Here is a 26,872-nt window from a genome sequence, read left to right as displayed (position 1 = left end):
CACAGCAGCAACATTACATTTCTAGTAAGAAATGTAAGTAAGACCTGAAATAATATTTTCCTTCTCTCCCTGTTGCAAGATCAGTGAGACTATTCCTTATCATCACAAATAGTGTCTGAACACAGCTCTCTGCCTCTTCGTTCAAACATTCTTTCCTGCAAATTTTTCCTTCTTTCTGGCGTGTAGGTAAAATTACAAGACTTGAAAGGGCTGGTTTAAGAAGTTTATTCTAAACAAAAGAACATTCCTTTCAACTAAGAGCAAACAATTTGGGAATCTCCCAGCAGCTGAAGTCTGATAACACCGGGTGTGCGATTCCCACAGGCTGCACCAGGAGCCAGCCCTCCACTGGGTCACGTTATTTATGGTTCGGTTTCATCTCAGAATTAGGGCAGTTAGCAACCTAGTTAAGGAGTCCATCCCTCCAGGGCCAGGGGTGGATACTCGGCTGTGTTAACATCAGAATTATTTGGTTTCTTCACCTTTTTCTTTCTGTGGCAGGATACAGATTGTGTATCTGCAATCACTTGGCACAGAACAAGGGAGTGGAGAGCGAGAGATGCTGTTCCAATGTTTTCTCACTTGTCATCATAGTAACTCCTTTGATCTGTCCTGAACCCTACTTAGGTTATTACACTCTTGGAGTTCCAAGATCTACAGGATCTATTTATTAAAAAGGTCCTCATTAACAAAATCATGATATGTACCTACTGTTCATAAAACACACAACTTTAATTAAAAATATCTTTTAATTTACACTAAACAATAATAGAAAAGTATTGAAGCTGTAAAAGTTCATTGTCCTGATCAAAGAGTAAAACAAACAAACAAAAAACACTACAGAAATTGATGCTGCCCATCACTGAACTTTCCGAGAACCAAGAACAAGTTTCCGCATCCTTTAGAAGTTCCTAAAAAACACAAATCACATCTGTATTTCTGCTAAAAACCAAAAATGTCGAAAATTTACAAACCAGGGAGAGGGATTAGGGAAGAAACAAATACTTGAGCCATTGGGAAAAGGCCTTTCAGGTTCTTTGCTGTCACAATACAGGGGGCCCTTGCCAACATACACATGGAACAAACCAAAAGGACAGTGCTGATCTCCAGTCTGAATGCAGCTGAGGCAACACAGCACTGGAATACTCTGCATCCACAATTACCCTCGCTCAGCCCAGAGCTGGACTGATCCAGACGGCTGAGAAACAGCCCAAGTCCTCAGGATTTTCTGCTCAGATAAAGGGGCTGAGGGTTAACCTTAATACTGGAAGCTGCGTTTAGTCTGAATGTCATCAAGGATCTGTTGTAATTCTTCATCTTCAAACCGGCCCTCCAGGCTGCAAGGTAAGAGCAGTAAGGAGACATTAAAGGTTTCACAAATAGTCTCTCCCCCTTGATTCATTTCAGTCACAGCTCTCTCCTGTCCCCCACCTGTGTAACCACCAGGAACACCTGTGACATTGCTGTACAAAAGTGCTCTAATCCTTCTGCAGTGCTGCTTCTTTGCATGACAAAACTCCATTCTTCCCAAAACCTTCTGCTGAGTAACTTCAAAATGTGTTTTCAAAAAAGGCAATGCAGGTGTAAGCAGACCTCTAAATGAAGTCCACGGAGCTGCACGCTCATAAACCAGTTCATTCTTGCTATGGAATCTTAAAATCATGGAATGGTTTGGTTTGGAAGGGACCTTGAAGATCATCTCATTCCAATCCCCTGCCATGGACAGGGACACCTTGCACTGTCCCAGGCTGCTCAGAGCCCCATCCAGCCTGACCTGGAATGCTCCAGAGATGGGGCAGCCACAGCTTCTCTGGGCAACCTGTGCCACAGCCTCATCACCCTCACAGGGAAGAATTTCTCCCTAGTATCTAATCTAAATCTACTCTCAGTTTGAAGCCATTCCCTCATCCTGTCACTACTGTTGTAAAAAGTCTCTTTCCAGGTACTGGGAGCCCAGAATTAGGTCACCCCAAAGCCTTCTCTTTTATATAATGACAAATAATGAAAAAACTGTAATTCAGATGAATGTTTCATTTCCTCCTCTATCTCAGGCCATGAAGTAACCAATCAAGACACAAAGAAGCTACTGCCCCCCCCCTACATGATCCACAAAACACTTCATTTGCTCCAAAGAAAAAAATACTCCAAGGAACACAAACACAGCCAGCTAAGAACAATTTAGGAGGTTTACACTTGATCCAGTAAAAGCTCTCAGAAGTGCATTAGGGACATGTAAAAAGTCTGTTGCTGTCAGATCAGTGGGTAGGGGAAGAAAGACCAAATGTTATTCCACCAAGGGAGCTGGATTGAACAGAGGGTTCCAGGGCATGGCTGGCCTTAGGTCACAGGGAAGTATACAGGAATCTTTGTACAGTATGTAAGTGCTTACCTAGGAATCAGAGCTTTTGCTTCCTCAGCTGTCTCAGGACACAAGTTAGCCAAACATGCCAATTCAAATTTATGGAGCTTCTTCTGGAGCAGTAAACTGTAAGGGAAGACAACAATTGGATGAAATTCCAAGACAGAAATATAAAGGAGCTCAAACTGAAGCAAATGTTTATCGTTTTGCACACTGCTTTTGGCACCGAAGTATTTTTTCCAGGAGAAAACAGTCATTATATAAATTCACAGAGGAAAAAATAAAATCCTGTTTGCTAACTCCACTTCCCCTGAATTATTCTGCAAAGTCTAGAAAATCCTCCCATTTAATGCAATCAACTGTCACTGAAATACCGAAAACAAAGCAGTTCAGGGAGGCTTGAACTGGACAAAGTATAATCCTCCATCGATAACTTCTTGCCTCGTTAGAAAAGAAAAGACTCAGAATTAAAGAACAAATCACACAATATCACTAAAATGTACTTTCATAAAGCAGGACAAATATTAGGGACCCGTGTAGGATGTGCACAAAGTATTTATTCTATCACCATCTTCATGAGCTGTTGAAACCAAGTGGAACAGTGTTTTTTCCCAGGAATGGAAACAGTGGGACAGTGTTTTTCCCTCCCTCTAGGCTATCTTCTGCTAACAGCCCATCAGTGCCTCTCCCAGGACTCAGGTAACTCCCTCCTGGAGCTCTCTCTGGTTAATGGGCCAGCAAGGACCCCCTGCAGGACTCCTCATCCCACTGTGAGATGCTCCCCCCAGGGGGAGGAGCCAAGCATTCTCACCTGGATATAATCTGGAATTTGGGACAGTACAGGCAGCCCTCACCCACTGGATTCCCAGAGGAGAAGAGCTACCAGACCTTTCTACAGGATCGCTACTTCAACGAGACCACTTCATTCGGACTGCTACCACCACCCTAACTAACAGGGTGTCAGGCTGTATTCTGACTCTGCCTTCCATCCTATTGTTTTTTATTTTATTTTACCTTCCTCCTATTAAATTGTATTTCTGCCTTGGAGTTTCTCACTGGTTTTGCTTTCAAAGCACTACACACGGCGTTTGTCACCGCCTGACTTCCCCGCTCACCTGCGCACGCTGGCGATGGTCTCCCTGTTTTTGAAGCGGCTGAAGCGCGCCGTGTAGTTCAAGGTTTTCATGAAGACTTCTGAGAGCTCCTGCTCATCCTCGGCGCTCTCGTTCTGCTGCTTGCGGTGCTCCAGCAGCATGTGCACCTCGGAATTCAGCAGCGTTTCTGCTGTTTCGAATTCTGTAGGCAAACGAGGGAAGGCCGGCGTGAAAAAAAGGCAGAGAAAAGGTGTTTGGGAAGGGGAATTGCACAAGTCTTGTATGCAATTTAGCTCTGGGTTAATAAAGAAGTGAGAATGTCTTTCATGGCAGTTGTGCGCGCCCTTTCATCAAAGACTGGGCAGCATTTCGTATTGAAAATGCTGATAAAAATGACACTTCGAGTGACAGTCCGAGGTGCTTGTCTTTTTGACCACATATTTTACACTTGCCCTAACATTCAGATTTTTTCAAATTCGTGCAGTACATTTTCTTCACCCAATCTGACAGAAGTAATGCATGACTTGACACAGCAAATAAAATACATAGAAATATTCAGAAGTGATGTCACAGTCTTCAGAAGTCTCTGAGCTCTTAAAGTAAATATGAATGCTGTTGAATGTTTTAAAAAGGCTTCATTTACTTGAAAAGTTATTTGACTGAAATTATCAGAAAAAAATTTAAATCAATCTTTAAAATTTCCTCCTTTCACCCAACTTTGAATTCATTCATCATCACCATAACCATATATGTATTCCAATAACAAGAATATCTCTCAACGTCAGCAGTATGAGCAGTTCAAAGCAACAGGGTCAGAAGCTGCATCCCAGAGTGCCCAACAGCACTGTTTTATTCCAGCAGATACCAGGACTGCTAGAAAGGGGCTGGCAACTCTTATTTTGCATTGAGCAGTAAATCAGCTCAGGCTAAACATGAGATTTTAGCTTTAAAAAAATCAGAAAAATAGTCTTTCAGAACTTCCCTATTGTTCATAACTCGATAATGCAGCAATGCAGCATGATGTCCATTTCTCCCCTCCCTCTCCCCCTTTTTTCACCTCTGAGGTGTAAATGCATTTCTAGAATTCATACTGAATTAATTTTCTGAAAAAAAAAAAAAAAAACCCACACAGACAGTAAATGTCCATAGTTACCAACTCTGGCTATGGACAGCTGGTTTCCTAACTGCAGCAGTATTCACAGATTTCCAGGACAGCTTAGGCTGAAAGGACCTTAAAGTCCCCCCAGTTCCACCCCAGCCATGGGCAGGGACAACTTCCACTGTCCCAGGTTGTTCCAAGCCCCATCCCACCTGGCCTTGGACACTTCAGGCATGGGGCAGCCACAGCTTCTCTGGGCACCCTGTGCCAGGGCCTCCCCACCCTCACAGGGAAGAACTCCTGTGTCAAAAAACATCACTGAAAAAGCTTATATCAAGCTATAACTTGACAGATTCTATATATAACTATATATAATACATAAGTACAACCTGACAGACTTTTTTTTTTAATACCGTACGCACACATAGCGGCCCACCTAAGAACCACCATATCCTAGCAATCATAAGATCCTTAAATATATACCGATCACTTATTAACCTGATTTTTAACACTCGGGGCTTAGCAGCTGCTGGAGGGCCCGGCGCGTTCAGCAGCGCTCGGAGCTCGGCGAGGCTCGTACCCTCCCAGCCTACCCACCACCCGAGCCCCCGGCCGTCCCCGCTGGCACCTTTGGGGAAGACGAGCTGTGAGGCGTCCTCCTCCACATCGGCGGTGCGCGGGTCGCTGCCGCCCGCCGCCATCACCGGAAAGCGCGGCGGAAAGGGCGGCCCCGGCACACCGCGGGCGGGAGCGGCGCCGCGCCCCTGAGGGACGGGAGCTCTGCCCGGCTTAGCGCTCAGGGTCCGCCCGTGTGAGGGTACGAAAAGCGGCTGACTCTCCCTCTCTCTGAAGGGCAGGGGTTTAGTTTTATCCTGGGTGCCACTGAGGGGAAACAGCGGGAGCATGGAGTGCTCTCTGTACAAAACAGCCCTCAGAGGTGTGTTTAAGCTTGCTTAGTAATTAGCTCGTTTTACAGAGGGAAAGCAGTGGGACGCTGAACGCTGTACGTATGGACAGAGGGTAAACAGGAGTGATAGACCGAGAGCCTGCAGGTCCCTGACAGGAGGGTGAAGCCGGGCGGGGGCCGGCCTCTTCTCGCAGGCTACAGGCGGCCCCATCTCTGGAGCATTCCAGGTCAGGACACGGTATTTTGAGATGCGCCAGGAGAGGCTTAGGTTGAATTCTCACCAAGAATTTCTTCCCAGAAAGGGTGATTAGACATTGGAGTGGGCTGCCCAGGGGGATGGTGGAGTCATCGTCCCTGGAGGGTTTAAGGAGAGGTTGGAGGTGACGCTCAGTGCCATGGTCTGGTTCACGTGGTGCTTTTCACTCGAAGGTTGGACTCGATGAGCTCAGAGGTCTTTTCCAAGCTGATTCTGTGATCATGAACCCAAAGTCTTACAAGGCCCGAGAGCAGGAGTGTGGGAACACTGAGGGGAAACAGCACTCATCCTTTGGCATGAGCAAACACTTCTGCTGCTCTGTCCTTTAGGAAATAACCAAAGAGCTCAAAACTGCGCTGGTGCCCCTGCACCAGACTGCCCAGGAGCACCTGAGGGCGCCGAGGCATCTTTAAAAAAGATGCATCTTCATTCACTCCAGTGGATCAGGCAGCTACAACCAGCTCCATTTCACTACCAGAACATCCTCCAGCTGGACAGCAAATCCCAAGCTAAGAAAACTGTGCCAGAATTTCTGTCCATCTCACTGTGATTAATAGACCTCAGACCATAAGGAAGGAGTATAGACATCATAAATAACACATTTAATAACGAAGGTTAATTTTCAGGCTATCCAGAAGCAATCTGCAGACCCCTAAAAGTCATAGGCAGGCTGAAAATGAAGATAATTCTCCACTGCCAGCAAAATAACTTACAGAGCATTTTCCCTGGAGAGCTCACATGTAAGTGCCTAACCAGCCTAAGACTCTTAAAGTAATCATCTTATCAGCCCTTACTAAGTCATCCAGTGCCCTTAAAGAAAGACAAAAATAGACTGTTGAAGGATTTATGATGAAACCACTCCTCATAAACTTGTATCTGTGCCTAGGTGAATGGTTTCCTGTATGCTGGGAAAAAGAATGATTTAAAAATAAATTTGAAGAATATGAGGAGATCAAATAATAGATTTTTAATATTGGTTATCTGGATAATGAACATAGCAGAGAAACTGATTGGAAAGTAATTTGCTAAGTGATATAAGCAGAAAGACATTCAGGAAGATGGAATGGAAATATCTTGAGGAACATCTGGCAAATTAAACAATTTCAATTAGGCTTACAAGAAAACGAGGGAATCCATGCCAGATTGAGGAGAGAAGCATTTAAAATCACTTGGAATCCTGATGGCTTCTCAAAGAACTCATCAACTCAGAACGCTGTGATTCTCAGAGCAGCAGGTAGTTCACAGAGGTTTAAGTCATTAATTTCCCTTTTTGTTTTCCCCCAAGGATCCATTCTTCTTCAGTATACAAAACTAGGATTTTACAGGTACAGTTAAAGAGGTTATCATGAAAATGATGTGTTTGGTTAAGGTCTCAAGAGCAAAATAAAAACGTTCCTGAATGGAAGAAGCTGCTTCCCCCCACTTCTTTTTTTTTTTAAGGAATTAAAAAAAAAAACAAAACCTTTTAAACCCCATAGTAAATATTGTTTAGCTGCTGCAACAAACCAAATGTAGCGGAGTACCTGACTTTTTGTTATTTTTAAAATGCATGGCTTCTTCCTCACTAATGACTATTTTGGCATTTATCAACAAAATATGCATAGAAAAGTAAGGTGAGCTTGATTAAAATAGTCACTGACTAAAGGAACTTTCAAGCAGCTTTACTGGTGACTTCAGGATAAAATAAAGCTTTACTTTATTTTATCCTAAAATAAACCTATTAAAAAAAAAAGAATACTTGGCCAAACATAATTTGTCATGAACAAAGTCGCTAATATTCCATATTCCAGAGCAAAAAGTTTTGATTCTTGCTGGAGACATGGTATGGAGTAGCACATTGTTAGACAAACCTGTGTAACTCTTGCCACAGTTTAAATACAGATCCTGGAACAACTAACTGCACCTACACAGACCTTACAAAATGCTCAGCTAAATATCTGTGTAATCAAATGTAGGAACAACTACAATAAGGATAGCCTATTACCAGCATAAACCTGGTTTGTAATAGGCTTTCCTTCTAATTCATCAGCAGAAGAAATGTGATTTTTCTAGGAGTTCTTTAAGCTTTCTAACAGTAATTATGTCTTTTTTGTGGAGTGCCAGTGTGATAGGAGTAGATCCTTGTGGAGCATCACGTGCCACAGGAACCAGCATTGCACAAGACCTGTGATTTTCATCTGTGTACTTAAAGTATAACTCTTCAGGTTTAGGTCTTCACACCATTTAACCTTTATTTTTGCTCCATTTAATATTATATATCCAAAACAGTAATGAACAAACATGTATGAGCAAATTAAAGTTATATTAATATCCAGTAATAAAGTCATAGTAAGACTCTGAATGCAAAACTACACAATCTGTTAAGTTTTTAAATACACATAGGACATTATCAACTGGTTGTATAATACATAATTTATGCCAGAATTAATCTGATTATAAGAGCAGTCTAGCTGACCATAGAAAAAATATGGTTCAATAATCTGAATATTGTTCAATTTGTAGAATTATATACTTGTTTTAAAGGACATGGTAACAATACCCTTCTGTGCTTGCTGTGTTTTGGGAGTGATTATCAAACATTCACAAGTCATCTTTTCCCCAGACTCTGGCAAAACCACCTCAGGAACTTTCCTATCCTACTGTTCCATGTGCTATCAGTGTATGTATGAATCTATTGAGTTGTATAGATAAGTGTTCTGATTTTCATTTTTATCTTAAAAAAAAAAAAAAAAAAGGTATTTCTCCATCACAGATAAAACAAATTTCTTTTTTGTGTTTAAAAAAATGCTAGCATTCTTCCTTTGAAGTATCCTCTAGAAGTTTCTGCTCATCTGCAATTTGTTTTGGTGCTAAATGACTAATTCATTTTGGTTTTTATTTCAAACAGAAGCAACAACAGAAGAAGCTGTTTCCAGGAGAATTATCCTGGTTTATATTTAGCCTGGATTGACCTATTTCAGTGTGCAGTCATATGCATACCCTTCTACCTGGCCTCATCCTCCCTGTGAGCTGCTGAGTGTTCCTGAGGTCACAGAAAGCAACGTGCATGGAGGAACCTCGGATGAAAGACAGCAGACAAAGATAGCATGTCTGATTCAACAGGAAACCAAAAGTAATCAAGTAGGAAAAGCATATGACACTAAAATACACAAATTAGGCCACTGTATTCCTGCCAACAAAGCTGAGAGGATACACTTGGTAACTCCCCTGGGCACATGAGAGCAGTGGGTGGTGGGGATATGGATAACTTCAGAATTTACAAGGGAATTCAGCTGGAATTCACCTGGAAATCAGATTAGTCACAGCATCAGCCTCACATTGCCTAAGGGATTGACTTTCTAGCCTTCCTAGTACCAGCACATGAAAACAGGTTTTTGCTTTGTAGTTGTACTGGGATAAATGAACTTCTCAGGCATATTTAAGTCAAAACTACCCTCCCCCTTGGTTTGGTTGGTGCTTTTTTAGGGTTTTATGGTTGTTTAATTTACACTCAGGGCTACCCTTACCAAGAGCCACAAGCAGAAAATGTAGCATCTCTAACTATACAGCTCCTATAGATAAAAAGTTATCTTAAAATGTATGGAAAAAACTTATAAGCCAGAGATCCAATCCAAAACTATCCTACAATTCAGTTAATCTGGCTCAAAGCAAATATTAAAACAGTAAGAATCTAGAAAGATGAGTGTTTTATTCCTCTGAAAGAAGGCTTTTAGATCCCCTGAAGACTATAGCCTCAAAGTATGGACAATTTGTTTTTAGTTCATTTTAGAAGACAAAAGAACAATTTTGAGTTTCAGATTTATGTATGTATATACTTTATACATTTCACCACCATGACAACTGATAGAAAGTTATTGTCAAGCAAACATTATTTCAGGATACAAAGACACTGCTATGGCATTATTAACGAAATATATTTAACATTTGGTTTTAATTTTCCTACTATTTTTCCTTGCTTTCTTGTAGGGAGCCTGTTTGATTATTGGTGTGTTTCCAGACAGCTGTCACCCCACTCTGGCAACCTCCCTGGCTTTGAATATGTGGTATCATTTCCAGGTTTGCTATTCATACCTTTAATATACTGTTTGTCTTTCTAGATGAGAACAGTTTCATCTTATTCCCCATAAAGGCTGTGAGAATTCATATAAAGAGGACAGTACAAATAATCTTTATCCATTATGATTTATTCTCTACAATACTTCATTAGAGGATAGAGTTCAATTATTTACACTCAGAAATTATTATATAGGTAGGAGGCAACCAAGTGTAATATAAAGAATTGGTCTGACGTCTCTGCACTGTAGGTCAAAAGAGGTCTCCTGCTTTAACGAAATAAATTAACCAAAAAAAAAAACCCCAACAAAACAACATGTAGTTTCTGAATACAAACAGAAAACAGCACTAATAGTCAGTGAAGACTGCAGAGGTTTGTTAATGTACTATGAAAACAAATTATTCTGTGCAAAGGTTAAAATGAACTCTTAGATTTCCTTACAGATTTTTTTTTGTTGTTGTTCTGAGAAGTTGTAGATATGTGATACTTTGACCATATAACATTCCCAAACTGAAATGGCTTCAGTTGAGACTGACTGTTGAACAACATGAAAAAAGATAATTAGAACCTCACAGTGGAAACATTTCAACACTGACAGACTCCAGTGATCAAAGACATTCTCCTGTAGTTACTGTAAAACAAAGACATTTCATCAATGCAGTGAGATTATTTACCAGTTGTGGTTGTCATGAGAATAAGCCCTTCTAGATCAAAAGGCACTTGCTTCTAAGGATGAGTTAATCCAGATCAAACCAGGTAACAGTTGCTTTGAGGAGCAGCTCTAACCAGCTGTCCCAGCCAAGCAACCACGGAGAAAATCTCAGATCAACTGGCCACTGATTTTGGTTGTCTCCATCTTGAGGCAATTCAAACTACAGCTTGTGCCTAGTTCACCTCTTTCATCCTTATGCATAGCTGCCATGTAATGATCTAGAAATGGGATTATTTCTTGAGACCACCTGTCCTTGTCATGCATTTCTCTGAGCTGACTTAGCTATTGACATAGTTTTCAGCTGATTTTACAGCTGGTCCCTTATGGGACTAAAGCTGAGAGGGCCTGTTCCTTAGGCAGCAGACCAGTGTTTCTGACCTGCCAGCTTTTCTTCTCACTGCAACAAGACAAGAACACAGTACATATTTAGAGGCATTTATGTTTTGTTTGTTTGTTTTTTAAACAGACTGAGTGGGGGAATAGAAGTGGGAGAGGATAAGACTTCCCCAGTCCCAAAACCATCTGTCCCACTTCAGGCTTAAACCAACCAAGTTACTCAATCCTAAAATTCTGTTCTTTAAAAAAATGACAACTAACCCTCCCCACCCCACCCTTTAGTCATCCCCTAGTCAAAGAAACTGAAATCAGGAAAACACTATACACTGTTGAAGACACAGAACAGGGCAAACACCTGAAAAAGAAACAGTATAGTTGAAAAGCCTGGCACTGTATGCCTGCATGACCAGTCTCACCGAGCGTGCTCAGGGGTGAAGTTTTAGCACCATTTTTTTGCCTTTTTTTAAACCTTTTAGAAATTAAATTCTAACATAGAACACTTGAACAGTAATGAGTGTAGCCCTATGTATCTTACTGTTTGACAGCTGAAAGGTGAGTGGTATGCCTGGAGCTGACCCCACCCTCCCCCATCACTACACGGCACCTGGGGGAGCAATTACAAACCGAGTGGTTTCTAACGAGACTCATTTATTCTCAGGAGCAAGAAGTCACAAAACAATCCTTTCATCTCCAACTGCTTTTCAACAACACCACAAGGGAAAAATAGCAATTTGTAGGAATGACCCAATAGAGAAGGAAAGTTGGGTCAATATTGCACCGTTATCCAGAGGAATCTCCCTCACACCTCTCCTCCAGCAGAACCTACACCAACATGAAGCAAAACGGCACAAGTTGTGCCTCGCTTCCTTAGGACCAGGAGCAGCACCCTGCAGTTCTCAGCTTCCTAATAGCCCTATTCCCTGCCATACCATGCCATAATTTCAAACACCAGACAATTACACAAGCAGGCTCTAAAGCTGTGTGCAACCAAACAGCCATGACTCTGTTATGCACTTGTATTTTCTTCCCCAACCATTATTGACCCTCCAGAAGCTTGGAAAATCAACCAACCAACCCCACCCCAAATTGTATTCTGAAGTCCAGTTATCTCACTGAAAGAGTGTCATAATTTAGAGTTTATGACATCCCTCGGTGCTGCAGAACAACAACTGATAACTTCCCTTCAGAAGAGTATTCCTTGTGACCATCAGCCATGGGAGAAGAAACACAGAATGCACACGGGTGTATACAGTCTGGCTAATATAGATTTCCCCACTCACTGAGCCTGGATGTGGCAATGACTAAGCTGAGTAACACAAATCTTACCAGCAAAACTGAACAGCACCATTCCATAGGCCTGGAATAAACTGGAACCCTCAGCTCCTAAGATCAGCAGTCATACCAGCAAAACTGGCTGTTCTGTCAAAAGGAAGGTCCCCAAGACTGTTAGCTTAAATTAAAACAAGTTTCAGTCACTGGTCTCACTTGTATGACTACAGTCAATGCTCTGCAAACCCCTCCCCAGCCCTAATCCTATCTCTTACAAATATTTGGAAACAAAATTTGGTCAGAACAGACTGTCCAGGGACACTCGAGGATCTTTTTCTCTGTATACACAGCACATGCCATGTTGCTCTCTTACAGGCAAAACAGCTTTGTGTTTCAGAGCAGGCTTCATCACCAAGAATCCAACCTACCAAGGATCTGAGCCTTAAAGCCTTCAAGGGTTTATTTAAATAATAGATTCATTTTTCACATGTTTTCTGTCCATGAGGATGGGGTGCTATCCAGGTGTTCAACCCTCCCCAATTCCATGATGTCCGCCTGTGATGCGTGGGGACTGCAATCAGCTCTCAGTACACAACAGATACCAGAGGTTAAAAAAAAATTAAAAAGAACCTAAAAAATGTTTTGTTGGACTCCGTTGCCCAGGCTGCCAGGGGAATGCTCCTACTTGATCTGGGGGGCTTCCATAACAAGCAACTCAAGTTTCCAGAGCGTTAGTAACACCCAGGAGCAGATCAGTCTGAAGCAGCACTTTCACTCCTGAAGGTCTTCTGCACCTCACAACAGTTCGTAGGCATGGAGCCCCAATCCAACTGAACCCCCGCTGGGAGGGAAGGCTGAGATAAGGCTTGGGCCCCTGAAGTCCTGTCACACTCTCATCCTCCCCCCAGGTCAGTGGGAAGGCAGACTTGGCAACGGAAGCTAGCATCATAAAATGGTGCAGTAATAGAAGTAACTGGACCAGGACGAGGAGGCGTCTGCCCCGATGATGTCATAGCCGTTGGCAGCAACTGGGGAGTGGGACTGGTCATGCAGCCGTGTGTCAGGAGTAATGATTGTAGAGGGGAGGGGCATGAAGGGTGCCATTCTGGAAACAATGCTGGCGGGAGGCCATGTACTCTGCATAACTGATTGTCACCTTCTCACTGCGGTACCTGTGGGAACACGCAGAAAAATAACGTCACACCACGCAACGTGGAGGGATTCCATGTGAAACCTTCATCTCTTGCTCCGCTTCAGCTCACAGCCAAGGATGACCGAGAGGAACCCACTGGTATGGATAACCTATGTGAGCTTCAATTAGCTCCAGTGTCCCAAAAGGTGAGTCCTAATCAAGGTGATCATAATGAAAGGGATGCCTGAAGTAGCATGCAGGAAATCAATGATCGATTTGTATTCTTTTTTTATCCACATGCAATGGATGAAAACGGCATGAAAAGTTTGCTGGAGGAAGATTCAATTCCAGTGATTAAATAACCAGATTTCACTATTGTTTACTTTTGTGGTTATCTCCACATGTGAAAAGGTAGTCAAAGAAATGGAGAGGTGGATAGAGAGGTTTATTATAGCACATAAATTACTTAGTCCATGCTGTACAATCAAGATTCACAAAATATGAAGTTCCATTGGAGAGACTGGAGTTTTCCAAGTTCTTCTAAAGCATGCTAAACAACAACCAAAGTGGTGGTGAGTTGCACTAAGACCACACCACGTGAGATTTTAATGAAAACCACCCTGTCACCTCCTGTTAAAGAAAACCCTGCACACTCACCTCATTTCTCTAGAGGTAAAGAATGACCTGATAAATTAGTGTTTCTGTGCAAAACCAGAAAGTCCCAGTTTATACCAACATAAAGGGGGCAGAAACCAATAGGACAGCTGGAGGTATAGACAAGCAAGCAAATTCTGAAAACCAGCCAAATCTGAGTATGGTTTGGTTTTAAGACAGTCGTCACCTACAAATAGCTGCAGCATTCACAGAGGAGCACACTGAGAAAAGGAAGTTAATTGAAAAAAATCAACTTTTTTAACTCTCAAAGGTTCTGCTTCTGATCTTTCACTAAAACCAGTGACACTTCTCTTAGAAAAATGCTAACTTCAATCTTGTATAGACCAAACATATTGTGCTTAATTCTGCGTGCATTACATGCCTAACACACGGCATTTGTGATTTGGTCTTTCACACTATATCTCCTCTGGAAGAGGCATAAAGACTAACATCAAGCACAAATATTTTAAATCATCCAGAAAACACTATAAAGTAAAACTAAAAGACAACAAATACATCTACTTACCTGGTAAGTTTAATTGTTTTCCTAAAATCATTGGTAATGGGAGCCTTAAAGCCACCTTTCCTGAGTAAGGAGTCTATGGTCTGGATCTGATCCCAGTCTATTGAAAAACAGAAGCAAGACAAATTTTTCAATACAAAAAAATGTTTCATAAACACAAGAGATGCATTAAAAGTACTCTAGAAAAACAAACAACTAAACAGGAAACTCTGAGCTTTAGAAATCCTAGTGTTGAACTGGACATGTATGGCCTGATGCATGCACACTATCTGCACATGCCTACCCCTTTAAACTCACACTGGAGCTGGTTTATGAAAGAGCAATTCCATTTCCATTCCATGTCGTCTTATAAAGGTCTGTGCCTTGCTAAGGGATCCCGAATTTTTTCATCATGTGCCACTTAGCTCCCTTGAAAATAAGATAATACTTAGCTCTTTACATAGACAAATTGGGATTGATGCTCTAGTGATAGCACAGTGCACTGCTCTGTGAGAGATCCGAGTTAAAATTCCTACCTTAGTCTTTTACCCCAGAGCCGGGAGGATGCGACCACTCCACTCTGCTAGGTGGAGGAAAGGAGGAGGCAATATTTTGAGCAGTTACTGTGGTGACCACTACTCTATTTGAGTGGGAGTGTGCTCCAGAGGGGCTGTGTTTCTAGCCCTCCTCTGGAGGATGCTACTTTAGCAAGAATGAGGAGGAAAGTGACTCTCCTGTTGGTGCTGTGCAGCGTGCAGTTATGCTAGTTGGTGGGAGAAACATACAAGAGGAAAGATGCAATGCTGAAAGAGGCTGAAGTTGATACTTTGGGATCCTCTGCTTCTTCCGCCCTAAAACATTCTGGCACTAAAATACAGCTGTGCAAAGATATGGAATGAGAGACAGGCCAGATGAAAACCCAGCAGCAACTGTATCAAGTGTCAGTTGTCAAGATTAAGCCTGGTAGTTCCATGGCACCACTGTGAGGACAGACAGCATTGCATTCCAAGCCCCAAGTCGACAGATTGAAGTTACCCAGTTCTGTGGCACGGTGTACTGACATGTTTGGCTGCCATCTCAAACCCACCTTGTTCCTTAGCAACCTCAGGTAAATACGTGGCTGTGCGTTTGACACCTTTCTCATTGATGAACTCTATTCTGATCCCATGGATTCCAACCTATAGATGGAAATGAACAGCCAGATAAGAGGTGTTTGCTAGCACTGAGTCCATGACTGAGTTGTCATTCCCATAAGGCTGTGCATCTCTCTCTCTGGACAGTTTGGCTTTTGCCTGGGTAAGGTTATTCTCTTCCCCGCTCTCTGCTCTTGCCTGGTGGGTCTCACAAGGAGCTCTCTTAGCCACCCTTCCCAGACAAGCCTCACCAGCATCCTGCCACTTCTCCTGTGCTAAGCCTATCTTGTCAGCTTTCAATCTCTTGTGTCACATAAAAGACAAAATCTCTGCACACAAGAATGATGCCCAAAATTACTCAACTATTAAGTCTCTCTCTCTATATATATATTCCTCTTGAACGGAATACATTTCCATGTACAAGGTCCTAAAAACCATTTATACCTTTGGTCTTAACTAGTTTTTATTTCCAGTTTCTGTCCACACCATCAAAATACTTCCCATGTTTTTTATACATGTATTTACACTCACTTCCTATTCAGTCAAGTCCATGAACCACTTTGATGTTTCTTTTATTCCCATTCAGATCCCCCCAACCAAAAGCATACTGCTAAGCCATCCTCTTCCTTCCTTCTAGTTTTCCAGCCCCATCTCTTCTATTCCCAGTCTCTTCTATCCCCATACGCCCCTGTAATGAAGGAGATACATCACCATGTACTAACCCGAACCCGAATGGAACGAGAGAGTGATGCAGAGTTCCAAATGCACCTGTTCTCACCTCCCAGTCCAGGTAGTCACTGGCATCCTCAAAGTTAGTGAGGAGGGAGACAGAGCAGAAGAGTTTGGGCAGCTCCTCGCGGGTCAGGGGGGGAAATCGGCTGTCCTTAAGTGCACTAAAGGGAAGAGAATATATATCACCCAATACAAGCACCAAAGTAAACTGTCAGATGCTCAATTATTCCCCTTGTGATTATGCCTGCATGAAATGTGTTTCTCTGCTACTGCAGAGAAAGTGATTTGCATCTCTCCCTAATCTAATGAACAGTAATACCAGTGGCAAGCTTCCTGATGTTGTCCAATGCCCACTGCAGGCAGAGAGAAACTGCATGCTACAGATGTCAAAACTGTTGGTATGCAAGACAGATTTGGCAGTATCCTTAAAATGTCAACTGCAACTCACACTTTGCAAAGATGTTCCTGATACATCACCTCACTGTAACTATCATACACTCAGGTTTATTTCAGTATGAATGATATTACGTTGAACTATGTTGATCCAACATCCTAACATTGAATCCTCACAGACAGATCTTCAGTGAACAAACTAATTTCATATTTATTTTGTTTTTGACAGTTACCTGGTTAATGTATATTCCCTGAGTCCTGAGTGAAGATTCATGGCTGAGAAGGTCCCAATGCAGCCACGAAGCCGCTTGTCTCGCCCCGTCTTCCACGTCACAAAGAGTGGACTGAAAAAGAAAAAAAAAATAAGAGAAACCCTCCAGCCTCTACAGATACTTGATTGCTAAGAGGAGACAACCAAGGTATGAAAGAGCCCCTTTGCTTTCTCTCCCTCCAGTAAACCCCAGCAGGCAGGTTTGCTCACCTGCTATCTAGCAAGAACAAAACTTCATGCTCACATTTCCTACATGCAAACCCCAACACTTTCCCCCACCTTTACAGCACACTCTATCCTCTCCAGCAGTACTCTGAAAGTCCTCCACGGACACTTTCCTGGCCAGACTCTGTGCTGTCTTCTAATCAGTGAAATAGTTATTTGATCCCACTGATTACCTGTCAGTATTGGTCTCACTTTGTAGCATCCACTAGTTTCCAGCGTAGGTCATATAGAAATTAATATAGATGATGCAAGTTATTTCTTTATACTACCACTTCTATAAATCAAATTTGCAATAGAAGCTTTTATTTTTTTCCTTTTAAGGAATGAAAAGAAATCCAGATTATTTTTTCTCCCTCTTATTTCCATGAGGATCTGACTTCTGGGTCCATCCCTGAGGCTCAAGCAGTTTATGTCCACATCTTTTGCTTACCTGACATTTGATTTGTATTTACACGTGTTTTCTCCTGTTGAACACATATCTAAAACGCCACTGTCCCTACTCAAACATCACCTGGATTTCCACTTTCCTGTCTACCATCATGAATTTACAGGCATAATAGTAGATTCTCAAACTCAGCAGGCTCATTTCACGCTGTTAAACTACAACTCATGATTTGGCCTTAAAGAATAACAAGTCAGAATAATAGAGCTCTATGAAGAGATAAACAGGTAAAGATGACTGTGAACATTAAATACAAAAATTAACTTCTACAGAAGTGAGTGAAATTGCAAAGAGCTGTTGAGAGAAACACTTAAAGGACAGTGGTGGTGGCAGCTCCACAAGAATGTCCAAACATCTTCAAAATTCTGTAAGGCAACTGATAGTGCCTGTGACTTGTTTAGAGTACAGAATGCAAGACACCAGTCTGTGGATTTCTACTGAACTTTAAGTAATATGGTAAGATAGCATTTTATGAGATTTAAAAAAAACATTGACAGGAGTTTTGAACCATCAAGACTGCTTTGACAACATAGCTCAGACACTTGCTTTCCCTAAACTCTTGAAGCTCTTGTAAGCGATGTACCTCTGCAGCAAAACTTACAAAAATAATATGTTCTGTTCAGACAACAAAGCCAGCATGAAGTGTGGATGATTTCTGAAACACAGCAACAGAACTTCTTATGTCTAAGCAGTGAGAACATAATTTAAAGTGTAGTAATAAATCAGTGCCCAGTGACGTTCCTCAGAGCAACAATGGAATTAAATCCATCACAGCATAAATCCATCATTCAGGATCTAGTTACCAGCTGCGACCAACGGCAAGAGTACTGTCTAAAAGAGCAATTAGCCCTTGAATGATAATTGTGAAGGACTTTGCCCACAGAGGAAGTGGAAACATCCTTCCACACCCAACAACAACCTTCTGGTTGGCTTGACCAATACAGGGGATTTACTGTTCTAGTTTTCCAATAACACTTCAAGGCACTTGCAGGATATAATTTCTCTACATTTTCATCCATCTATCATATAAATAGAAAGAGCAAACAGAAAAAAGTGTAAAAAATACATTAGAAAACTTAAAAAAAAAAAGATATTAAACTTACACAGGAGATCTCTGAGGAACACTACTGTCACAAGTTCAGTGGAAATTTACCTCAATCTAATAAGAATTTTCAAAGTACAGCTCAGTCTATGTGACACTCACCCCAAAGAAAAAAGGCAAAGGAGAGAACATAAAAACCATCACTCACAGAATACAAATTTAAGTAAATTCCCCTTCAATTCAGATTGCAGGTTCACATTTTCAATTTACCTCTTTCCCCTTCCAAAGGGAAAAAAAAATCCCATAACCCATCTTTCCACTGAGCTGCAACACAGCTTTATGCATCTATAATAGAAGAGATATTATCAGAGGGGAGAGGATAATTGCATTCAGAAGGCTGTATATTTTAAAATACCTTAAAGCACATTTAAAACCATTTTTCATTGTGGTCAGAACAACTGAGGCATAAAAAGAGATATGATTCTGTACACATAGATAAAATTTCACTATTTTCACTGCAGAGAAGATGATGTTTCTGTCTCTGAAGAATAAATGCACTCAGCAAATTGCAGGTGCAGCTGACAATAAGCCCATTGTTCCAGAGCCCCTCCTTGAAAAGTGTTATTTCCCAGATGTACTGAGAAAAGTCACAACAATCTTTTGTCCATGTTCACCCAAGAGCATTTACTGGTACTTTGCAGCCATATCCTCAGCAGATCATGTCAACTGTTTCTTCCACAGCCACAACATCCCACTTTATATGTGTTTGAAGAGGGTTTTTAGGCTGAAAGGGGAATTTCAGCAACTAAAAATTAGCTTCATCAATTCTAACTACAAAGAGAATTTTAAAGCACAAAAATACAGTTGGTTCAAACTAGGGTTTAGCTTGTACTAGGGAAAAACCTGTTACAGAACAGATCTTATGATGCAAGTATCTTATTATTTGCCTTGAATGGTAACTAGAAACCTCTGTGGTATAGTTTTAGCACCAGTCTGTATCACCTACTATTAAAAAATCAGACTGAAATACAAAAGTGGAAAAAGTAACCAATTAACCACTTGCATAGCTTCCAAATTGTAATTACCTGCAGTAACCTGAATAGTAAAGGGGATATTTCCTTCCTTTGCCAAGTTAATTTAGACATAACTACAAGTCTTGCAATGCCACTGTCTCTCCTTTGATCTGTGACCATCACTGTTAACATTGGAATAAGGGAACTTCACTTCACAGGTATCTCCCAGCTCCATAATTCCCATCAAAAGCATTGTCCATTTACATAACCCCTCGGGCTGGTGACTGAAATTCATGGTGGTTCTCAATCCACAACCCTGTAACTTGCATGTTATTACACTGTTTATGCCAAATCCTGACCTTCGCACCTGCTTTTATCTATACTTTAAAGTTCAGCACCAGTTTAAAAACCAGTTTAAGAACAGGTTGTGCCTCTTTCTATTCAATCAACAGTCTCTTCTCTGTCTGTCCAGAGAGACTCCAGGTATAAACCTTTATTTTGTCCAAAGATCTCTTACAATGACATTAATTATGTCACAATAGGCCACAATGCAAATTATTTCTGTATTTTCACTTTGCTTACTCTTGTATTTGATAACATTTGGCTTGAAGTCCATTACAAGAATGTCTTAAGTGGGGCAGTTCTTCCTTGTGTGCTGCTCTCCAAGAGAGCAAACTCCATGTTTTTCCCTGGGGTACATCCAACTATTTCCTGGGAGCAACTGTATAAATGCTGGAATACAAGAAAACTCAGGTAAGCATTTGCTGACAGGGGAAGAGAAGGGAAGTGCTGGTTATGCTTTGTTGGTGTGCTGATCTAAAAGACTTGTAATTATGAGCACAGAAATAACGAGTGAACAATTGTTAACTTTTCAAATCTGGGCATAAAATTCAACCAGCTGCTATTCCCCAAAGGACATCTTTTTTGAAACTAGTCAACAGAAAAAGCAACAAAATCCAGCCAGAAATCTCCTCTGACACCAGAAGAATGCAGCTCTGTAAAACCATCTCTCTTACCAGCTTAACAGAACAACAGCAAATAACCCTTTGCATTCCAAGTGACAAAACAATAAGTAGACTGACATCAAATGTTCTAAAGGGAGCCCACTTGGCGTAGGTATGAATACCAGAAATGTTTCAGCCTGGGGAGTCCCTGGAACTGTTTGATATCCTAGTGCAGAGCATTTCTCTATTCATTTGTATTTACAGTATTAAACAGCTTACTCTGCGACAGCATTCAGAACATGTATCCATAATCCAGCTGGAATAATAACTGCATGGAAGCACAACCTGCATCCACCCTGACAGCAGAAAGGTGGGCAGACACTGAATACACACAAAGAAAGTCCTTGACCTGTTTAAGCCATTGTTCCTTACATCAATTTAAAATTCGTTAGCTTAAATTAAGGATGTCAGCAACTTTTTATTTTATCTGTTGTTCTGGAGATGGCCCTGGAGGAGTGTCAGAAGGTCCATCTGCCTTTGATCTTTCCCATATAATTCCTTCAACAAACAATTTAACATTATCATTTCCACAACCATGCAGTCAGCCTTCAGATAAACATTACCTAAATCTCACCAAAGCGAAACAGCTTCAGAAACCCTTCTCCTCATTTCTGCTCATACACATCTCCTTTCCTCCTAACCTTGGTATGGCCCTTGAAAGTTAACTCTCTTGGCAGTGCTGGGTTCATGGTTGGACTCAAAGGCTTTCCCAAACTAAATGATTCTATTTCTCCCCATACTGCCCAGCTAGTGCCATCTCCCCAAGACATCTTCTATGATTGGCAATTTTTCGATTCCTCTCCCTGCTAAACCCATTCACTTGGACAGCTGGAAACTTCTTTGAGTGTCCTTGTCCAATCCTCACCAGCCCAGCATTTGTTTCAGGATGAACTGGAAACTTGTCCCAACTTCAGCTTCTTAATTAATTCCCTTTCCATTTGCTTTGCAAATGGGAATGGACAGGAAATCTCTCCCCTTCTCCAAGTCAGTGTCTCACATTAGAAGCCAAAGCTTCTTCAAATTAATGACGTTACTGAACTGGATTTTTAGTACAGTTTTGTAGGTGGCAGTGCTCAGTTGATTTTTTGCAGAGGAATCTACTTACAAAGAAGAGGGCAAACTTTACCAGAACATTACCATGAAGTGGGTTTGCACTCCTCCACAGAGAACACAGTGCCTCGTGGAACACACCAGACTGTGAGCTGAAGAAGCATCACACCTCTTCACACTTGGCCTAGCTCTCTGGAGAGCTAAGCATTTTCCCTCTCGAAGGACACTCTTTAAAGCTCACTCACATCCACCAACAAACAACACTTCCATCTTTTGTACACTTACAGTGCTTCCAGCAGACAAAGTAAGGAGCAGAATGCCCCACTTCCTCCCTGCACACCACTCTTCCCACTCCCCAGAGGAAACCCTTCACCCTTCCCCAACCAAACCCCAGCTCTGGAAGCTGTTTCCCAGCTTTGCTCCCACATAAGGATGTACTCACTAGGGGTCATTGGTAAATCGAGGAAGCCGTGGCTGAGGGAACCCGTAGAGATGACAGTAGAGTACATCAAAGCAGTAGCAGCACATCTCTGCTGTCACCACCAGGTTCTTGGTGCTGTTGGCAGTTCCATTGGGCCGAGAAAGTGGGCTCAGAGCTCCTGAAGTGGGATTCATTCGAGTAATTGGGGAATTTCCTGGGCCCAAAGTCAAGTCAGATACGTTCTCCCTTCCATTATTCCCATCTGTATGCTGGTGGTTCTGAAGAGGACCTGAACTGGAGCTTGGTACAGTTGTGGTCTGATTCCCATGACTGTGCGTTCCACTCCCAGACAATTTGGGCTTCTTCACCCCACAACAGCCAGCTGCCAGCTTGGGCTCGAGTGGAGGAACACAGCGTCTTTTTCCCATCCTGCTTCAAAACTCGCTGCCTGGAGCACTGCAGAACCCTGGCATGGAGGGGTGGGGAAGGGGGAAAAGTATTACACAAAGAGTTACAGGTGAAAAACCAACAGCTGCTTCCTTGCTTCTGCTACAAACAGAGGAAGAAAACCCTCCAAACCACGTGACCAAACACAGCACCAAAGCCAACTCAGCAGAATGGATGTTTTCACACATAAATGGAAAGAGTATGGGCACAACGTGCATGCAATCACACTTCCCAAGGTATTGAACACTTTTATAGATGGCTCATCACAAAAAACTGTAACCGGACTTCCCATAAAAAGAACAAAACTGTGGAAAATAGAGGAAAAAAAAAAAAAAAGACTTGAGACTACAGATACACCCTATCCACTACTTTTCCTGCTTACCCATTCCTCCTCAGGCAATGCCTGCACCAGCGGCAAAAAAGTGCAATTCCCTTCCCTGACAGCAGCCCAAAATGACACCTTTGGGGCTGGACTCCCAGGGGTGTTGCCCTTGATTTAGCACAGGCAAGATCAAAGAGGAGCTAAAAGCACTGAAACCACCATTTTCTAAACCACAGACTATTTTCCAGACCACAAACTGGAATCTGCATTTACTTTCTGGGGACTGGGTGAACAAACACAGCTCCCAGATAAACATGCAGGGGGTACAGGCAAGATGTGCGTGACAGGAAGAGCTGAAGCCAGCACACTCTGAACAGAGGAAAGTGATAATAGCAGGAAACAGACACGGTATAAAAACTCCAACAACCCAGAACAGCGTTTTGCCAGCAAAGACGGGAATATTAGCTTATGCACCACAAAAAGGAGCAGAACAAACACGGGGAGGGAAGGCTGTGCAGACAGAGATGAACAAACATGATAAGCAAGGATTACAGGTCAGTGGCAGGAACTTAAAGACCAATATCACCATGAGATCGGAATATAGCAGGGGAGAGAAAAGCAGCCTGTCAAATGGGGCTCAAAGCACCGGCACGTGAGTCACAGAGAACACCACAGGGGACTGAAGTCACACTCGGCTCTCAGAGCAGCCCCCCGACCCTCCCAAGCTGAGAGGACAAACACAGTACTGGGGGGTGAGGGATGACACGCACTGAAATTCAGGTTGTGACAACTCCCTCCTCCTCTGCACGTGCAAACACAGTAAACTTTATTCCTGAAGTTTCATCGGTCACAGCAGGAGTCACAGGACTCTGAACCGAACCAGAACCAGTGTAAGGGGTGTTGAGAGGAGCACCTCGCATGCCCGCAGTGCTTGCTCTGCTTAGGAATCCTCACCTCCAGGTTTCAGAAGGATCATAAGGAACAATTTACAAGACCTAAGGAAAATTATAATTTCCCCTTTGATCTCCACTTTTGCAGTCACAATAAAATTTAAAAAAATAAAAGAAAAGAAATCAAACCAGGAAAAAGAAAAGCTTAACTTTGACAAAGCAACCATGAAAATTCTTCAGTGCCTATAAAAAGTAACCTGCTCTGGTTCTGAGGGTGCTGAGCCTTATGAGCCTTCCCCAGCTCCCACTGACGGCTCAGCCGCATTGGGGAGGATAAATCATTATTTATGTATTTGGAAGCACAACACTTGATTAAAGATCGGAGACGTGGCAGGGGCAGGGGGGAGCTTCCCTCTCTTCTCCCCTCCTCTGCAGCAGGGGCCTAACAAAGGCGGCCGCTCGGCTCCAGCCCCGCTTCCCGGGGGCGCCCCGCGGGCGTGCGGGGGGCACACCGGGGCACCGCGGCGGCGGCGGGACGAGCCCCGGGCTCCGGCACACAAACTTTGCGGGGTGTTCGGGGGGGTCCCGCAGCCCCGCCGGGCCCGGCCCGGGGAGACCCCGGGGACCCCCCGTGCCCCCGGCCCGACCCCCCCGGGCAGCACCGGGGCCGCCAGGGGGCGCCGCGGAGCGGGACCCCCCCTGCGGCCTCCCCCAGCCCGGGGCGGGCGGGCGGACCCGAGGGCCCCCTCCACCCCTGCCTCCCGCACACTGCCGGCGGGGTCACCCACCTCCTGCACCCGTCCCGGCTTCTCCTCCGCTTCAGCCCCGCCGCCGCCGCTGCTGCCCCGCAGCCTTCTGCCGCCTCATGGGGCCATGGGCCTGGGCGAGGCTCCCCAGAGAAGCGGGCCCGGCGGGCGGGGGAGCGGGCAGGGCCCGCCGCGGCCGGGGCTTCCCGGGGCGGCCGGAGGACCGGAGCGAGGCCGCGGGCAGGTCCGCCGCTATCCCGGCAGCCTCCTCCTCCTCCTCCTCCTCCCGGCCGTGAGGTAATGAGGGACGGACACTCATAGTCCGCCAGCCTCCCGGCGGCGCCAACACAACCACGGCCCTAGGACGGGCGCTCTGCCCCAAAAAGGAACCATAGAGACGCCTGCTTCCGCGATCTCCCCGTGACGTGAGCACCGAACGTGCGGGAACACTTCCGGTATCGTCACTCGGCGGCAGCGCAGCGCTGCCATTGGCCAGCGGGGGCGATGACGACATTGGGGCGGGGCGTCAGGTGGGGAGCGTCCATTGCGCGCCTCGAAGCGGGGGAGTCTTTCGTCCCCCCGTCGCTGCAGGGAGCGTTGGTCCGCCCGGAGCGCTGAGGGCGGGGCGGTGCGAGCGGAGAGCGGAGTTCAGCCCTGAGGGCGAACGGCTGCAGCCTCCGGGACCGCTTTATTTACAGCGTAACAGATTCATAGCGCGGCCAGAGATCTCGCAACCGCACCGAGACAAAAATTACTTTTAGTATTGCCAACCGCCAACGGGGCGCCCAAATCCTTCCCTCCACCCTTCTTCACAGCACCATAAAAACCAAAGCGTCAAGGGATTTAGGACATCCTGTAGAAATAGAGGCTCTGCATTCCACCCCGACACAATTGTCTGGCAGCGGGCGGTTCGGAGTCACTCAGGGCTGTTGTGGCTGTATAAGGTGCACTTGGCATAGAGAAAAGCACAGCGCTCACTCCTAATTCACCTGGGCAAAATGAAGAGCAAACTTTGCACACTGCACATTCGGCCCCAAGAGACAAACTGGCTGAACCCGTTCAAGCCTGCAAAATGGAATTTATGCCCTTTCTCATAGAAGCTTAAGCAATAAATAAGAGGCATACAAAATATCAGCTGGAGAAATCTGGTTGAATGTCAGTGGATCTTACTGTCTGCTGTAGAATAGAATCACAGAATGGTTTGGGTAGGAAAGGACCTTCCAGCTTGTTTTGTTCCACTCCCTGCCATGGGCTGGGACACCTTCTACAGTTTGCCACAGCACAACAGCACTGCAATTACTGCCATTCTAAGGTTATGGAATAGCATCATCATTTTAAGTCTAAATGGCAGCCTTGAATACAAACTTATGAAAACTGAGGTTACAAAGAATCAGGTGAGAATACCCAGAACAGATAAAGAGCGAGTTCTTAACTTTTGCAGTGTTTAAAAGAAACCTTCCCTCCCTTCTTCCCCCCCCCCCCCCCCCCCCCAACCTCACTCTCTGCTGGTAATGCCTTGGATTGCACATAAAACTCCTCTGCCAAGATATGAAACAGTTCCCAAGCCTACAAAAGTCCACTTCATAATCACCAGAGACATTCTTGTAGAGTCCTTAGGAACCTGTGACTGTTGGCACTGTGTTTTATTCCCCTGACAACATCAAACAAATACTTGACCATTTGTGCATGCTGTTCTGTTCCTGAAGCACAAGAAATGTAAGGTGATTGCAGCAGTCTAATTCCTACCTTTTCTGGTCTTGCCTCTGCTTTTAATTTCAACATACACAACTACTGTAACTGTCCTAATATGGAAGTTACACTATCATTATATTAGAATTGCATCTTACAGTGGAAGTGGTTTCATCAAGCAAAACCAAGCTAATGTGAAAGGCTACCATCCAAAGCTGAAATAAACTTGGTTTACATGTGTTATTAAAAACCAAAACAGTGTGACTATGGACATTCTACTTCTCTAATTATAAAAATTAGGAAATAAGAATAAATACTATATTTTCAGTCTAAGTTCTGAAAGAACTCAGTTCTGAATAAAGTCAAGATAACAGCACATGAGCAAAAGAATATATTCTTAATGGAGTTAGTTCGTGACACTGAAGTTACCTGCTGAGGAGACTAAAAATGAACTGACTTAGCAATTTTTCTAAAATATTAAGGTTAAATGCACAAGTGCATGGGGGATAATATTGTATTTCATATATATATATTTCATATTTCATCTTTAGGCAGTGCAATGGGAACTGCATTACTCACCCTCCACATCACAGGGTGCTGGCTGGTTCCCAACATGCTCCTTCTTCTCCCCTCAGGCTTCTTCCAAAGCTTCCAAAGTTGTCTAGTCTACAGCTTGAA

General features: G+C 43.5%; 2 protein-coding genes across 5 annotated transcripts; both read right to left on the bottom strand.

Moving 5' to 3' along the window:
• Positions 1–730: 730 nt before the first annotated feature.
• Positions 731–5,278, bottom strand: POLR2D (RNA polymerase II subunit D). The gene is made up of 4 exons (XM_066326064.1): positions 5,181–5,278; positions 3,475–3,655; positions 2,390–2,485; positions 731–1,337 (listed from the first exon to the last, which is right to left on the bottom strand). The coding sequence occupies exons 1-4, from the start codon at positions 5,251–5,253 to the stop codon at positions 1,259–1,261; spliced, it is 429 nt and encodes a 142-aa protein (XP_066182161.1). The 5' UTR covers positions 5,254–5,278; the 3' UTR covers positions 731–1,258.
• A 4,603-nt stretch (positions 5,279–9,881) lies between these two features.
• Positions 9,882–24,986, bottom strand: AMMECR1L (AMMECR1 like). 4 transcript variants are annotated; one of them, XM_066326059.1, is made up of 7 exons: positions 24,548–24,986; positions 22,122–22,566; positions 16,866–16,976; positions 16,286–16,400; positions 15,462–15,552; positions 14,399–14,495; positions 9,882–13,258 (listed from the first exon to the last, which is right to left on the bottom strand). In XM_066326059.1, the coding sequence occupies exons 2-7, from the start codon at positions 22,526–22,528 to the stop codon at positions 13,147–13,149; spliced, it is 933 nt and encodes a 310-aa protein (XP_066182156.1). In that variant the 5' UTR covers positions 22,529–22,566; positions 24,548–24,986; the 3' UTR covers positions 9,882–13,146. The 4 variants fall into 4 exon arrangements, with proteins under 4 accessions (XP_066182156.1, XP_066182159.1, XP_066182158.1 ...); XM_066326062.1 differs by lacking the exon at positions 24,548–24,986 and adding an exon at positions 23,824–23,848; XM_066326061.1 differs by lacking the exon at positions 24,548–24,986 and adding an exon at positions 23,640–23,737.
• Between the last annotated feature and the right edge of the window lie 1,886 nt (positions 24,987–26,872).

Source organism: Sylvia atricapilla, chromosome 10 (assembly GCF_009819655.1).
Source record: "Sylvia atricapilla isolate bSylAtr1 chromosome 10, bSylAtr1.pri, whole genome shotgun sequence".
In the NCBI taxonomy this organism is placed as follows: domain Eukaryota; kingdom Metazoa; phylum Chordata; class Aves; order Passeriformes; family Sylviidae; genus Sylvia; species Sylvia atricapilla.
Note: the sequence above shows the minus strand (reverse complement) of the source record. Positions and strands in the feature narration are given on the sequence as shown.

Excerpts from the sequence above, each read along its gene's own strand:
- POLR2D (XM_066326064.1), bottom strand. The coding sequence starts at position 5,253 with ATGGCGGCGGGCGGCAGCGACCCGCGCACCGCCGATGTGGAGGAGGAC. Across the intron at positions 3,656-5,180 it reads ACAGCTCGTCTTCCCCAAAG|AATTCGAAACAGCAGAAACG; the intron begins GTGCCAGCGGGG and ends GTTTGCCTACAG. Across the intron at positions 1,338-2,389 it reads GCAAAAGCTCTGATTCCTAG|CCTGGAGGGCCGGTTTGAAG; the intron begins GTAAGCACTTAC and ends CTTACCTTGCAG.
- AMMECR1L (XM_066326059.1), bottom strand. The coding sequence starts at position 22,528 with ATGGGAAAAAGACGCTGTGTTCCTCCACTCGAGCCCAAGCTGGCAGCT. Across the intron at positions 16,401-16,865 it reads AGGGAATATACATTAACCAG|TGCACTTAAGGACAGCCGAT; the intron begins GTAACTGTCAAA and ends TCTTCCCTTTAG. Across the intron at positions 15,553-16,285 it reads GTGACTACCTGGACTGGGAG|GTTGGAATCCATGGGATCAG; the intron begins GTGAGAACAGGT and ends TTCCATCTATAG.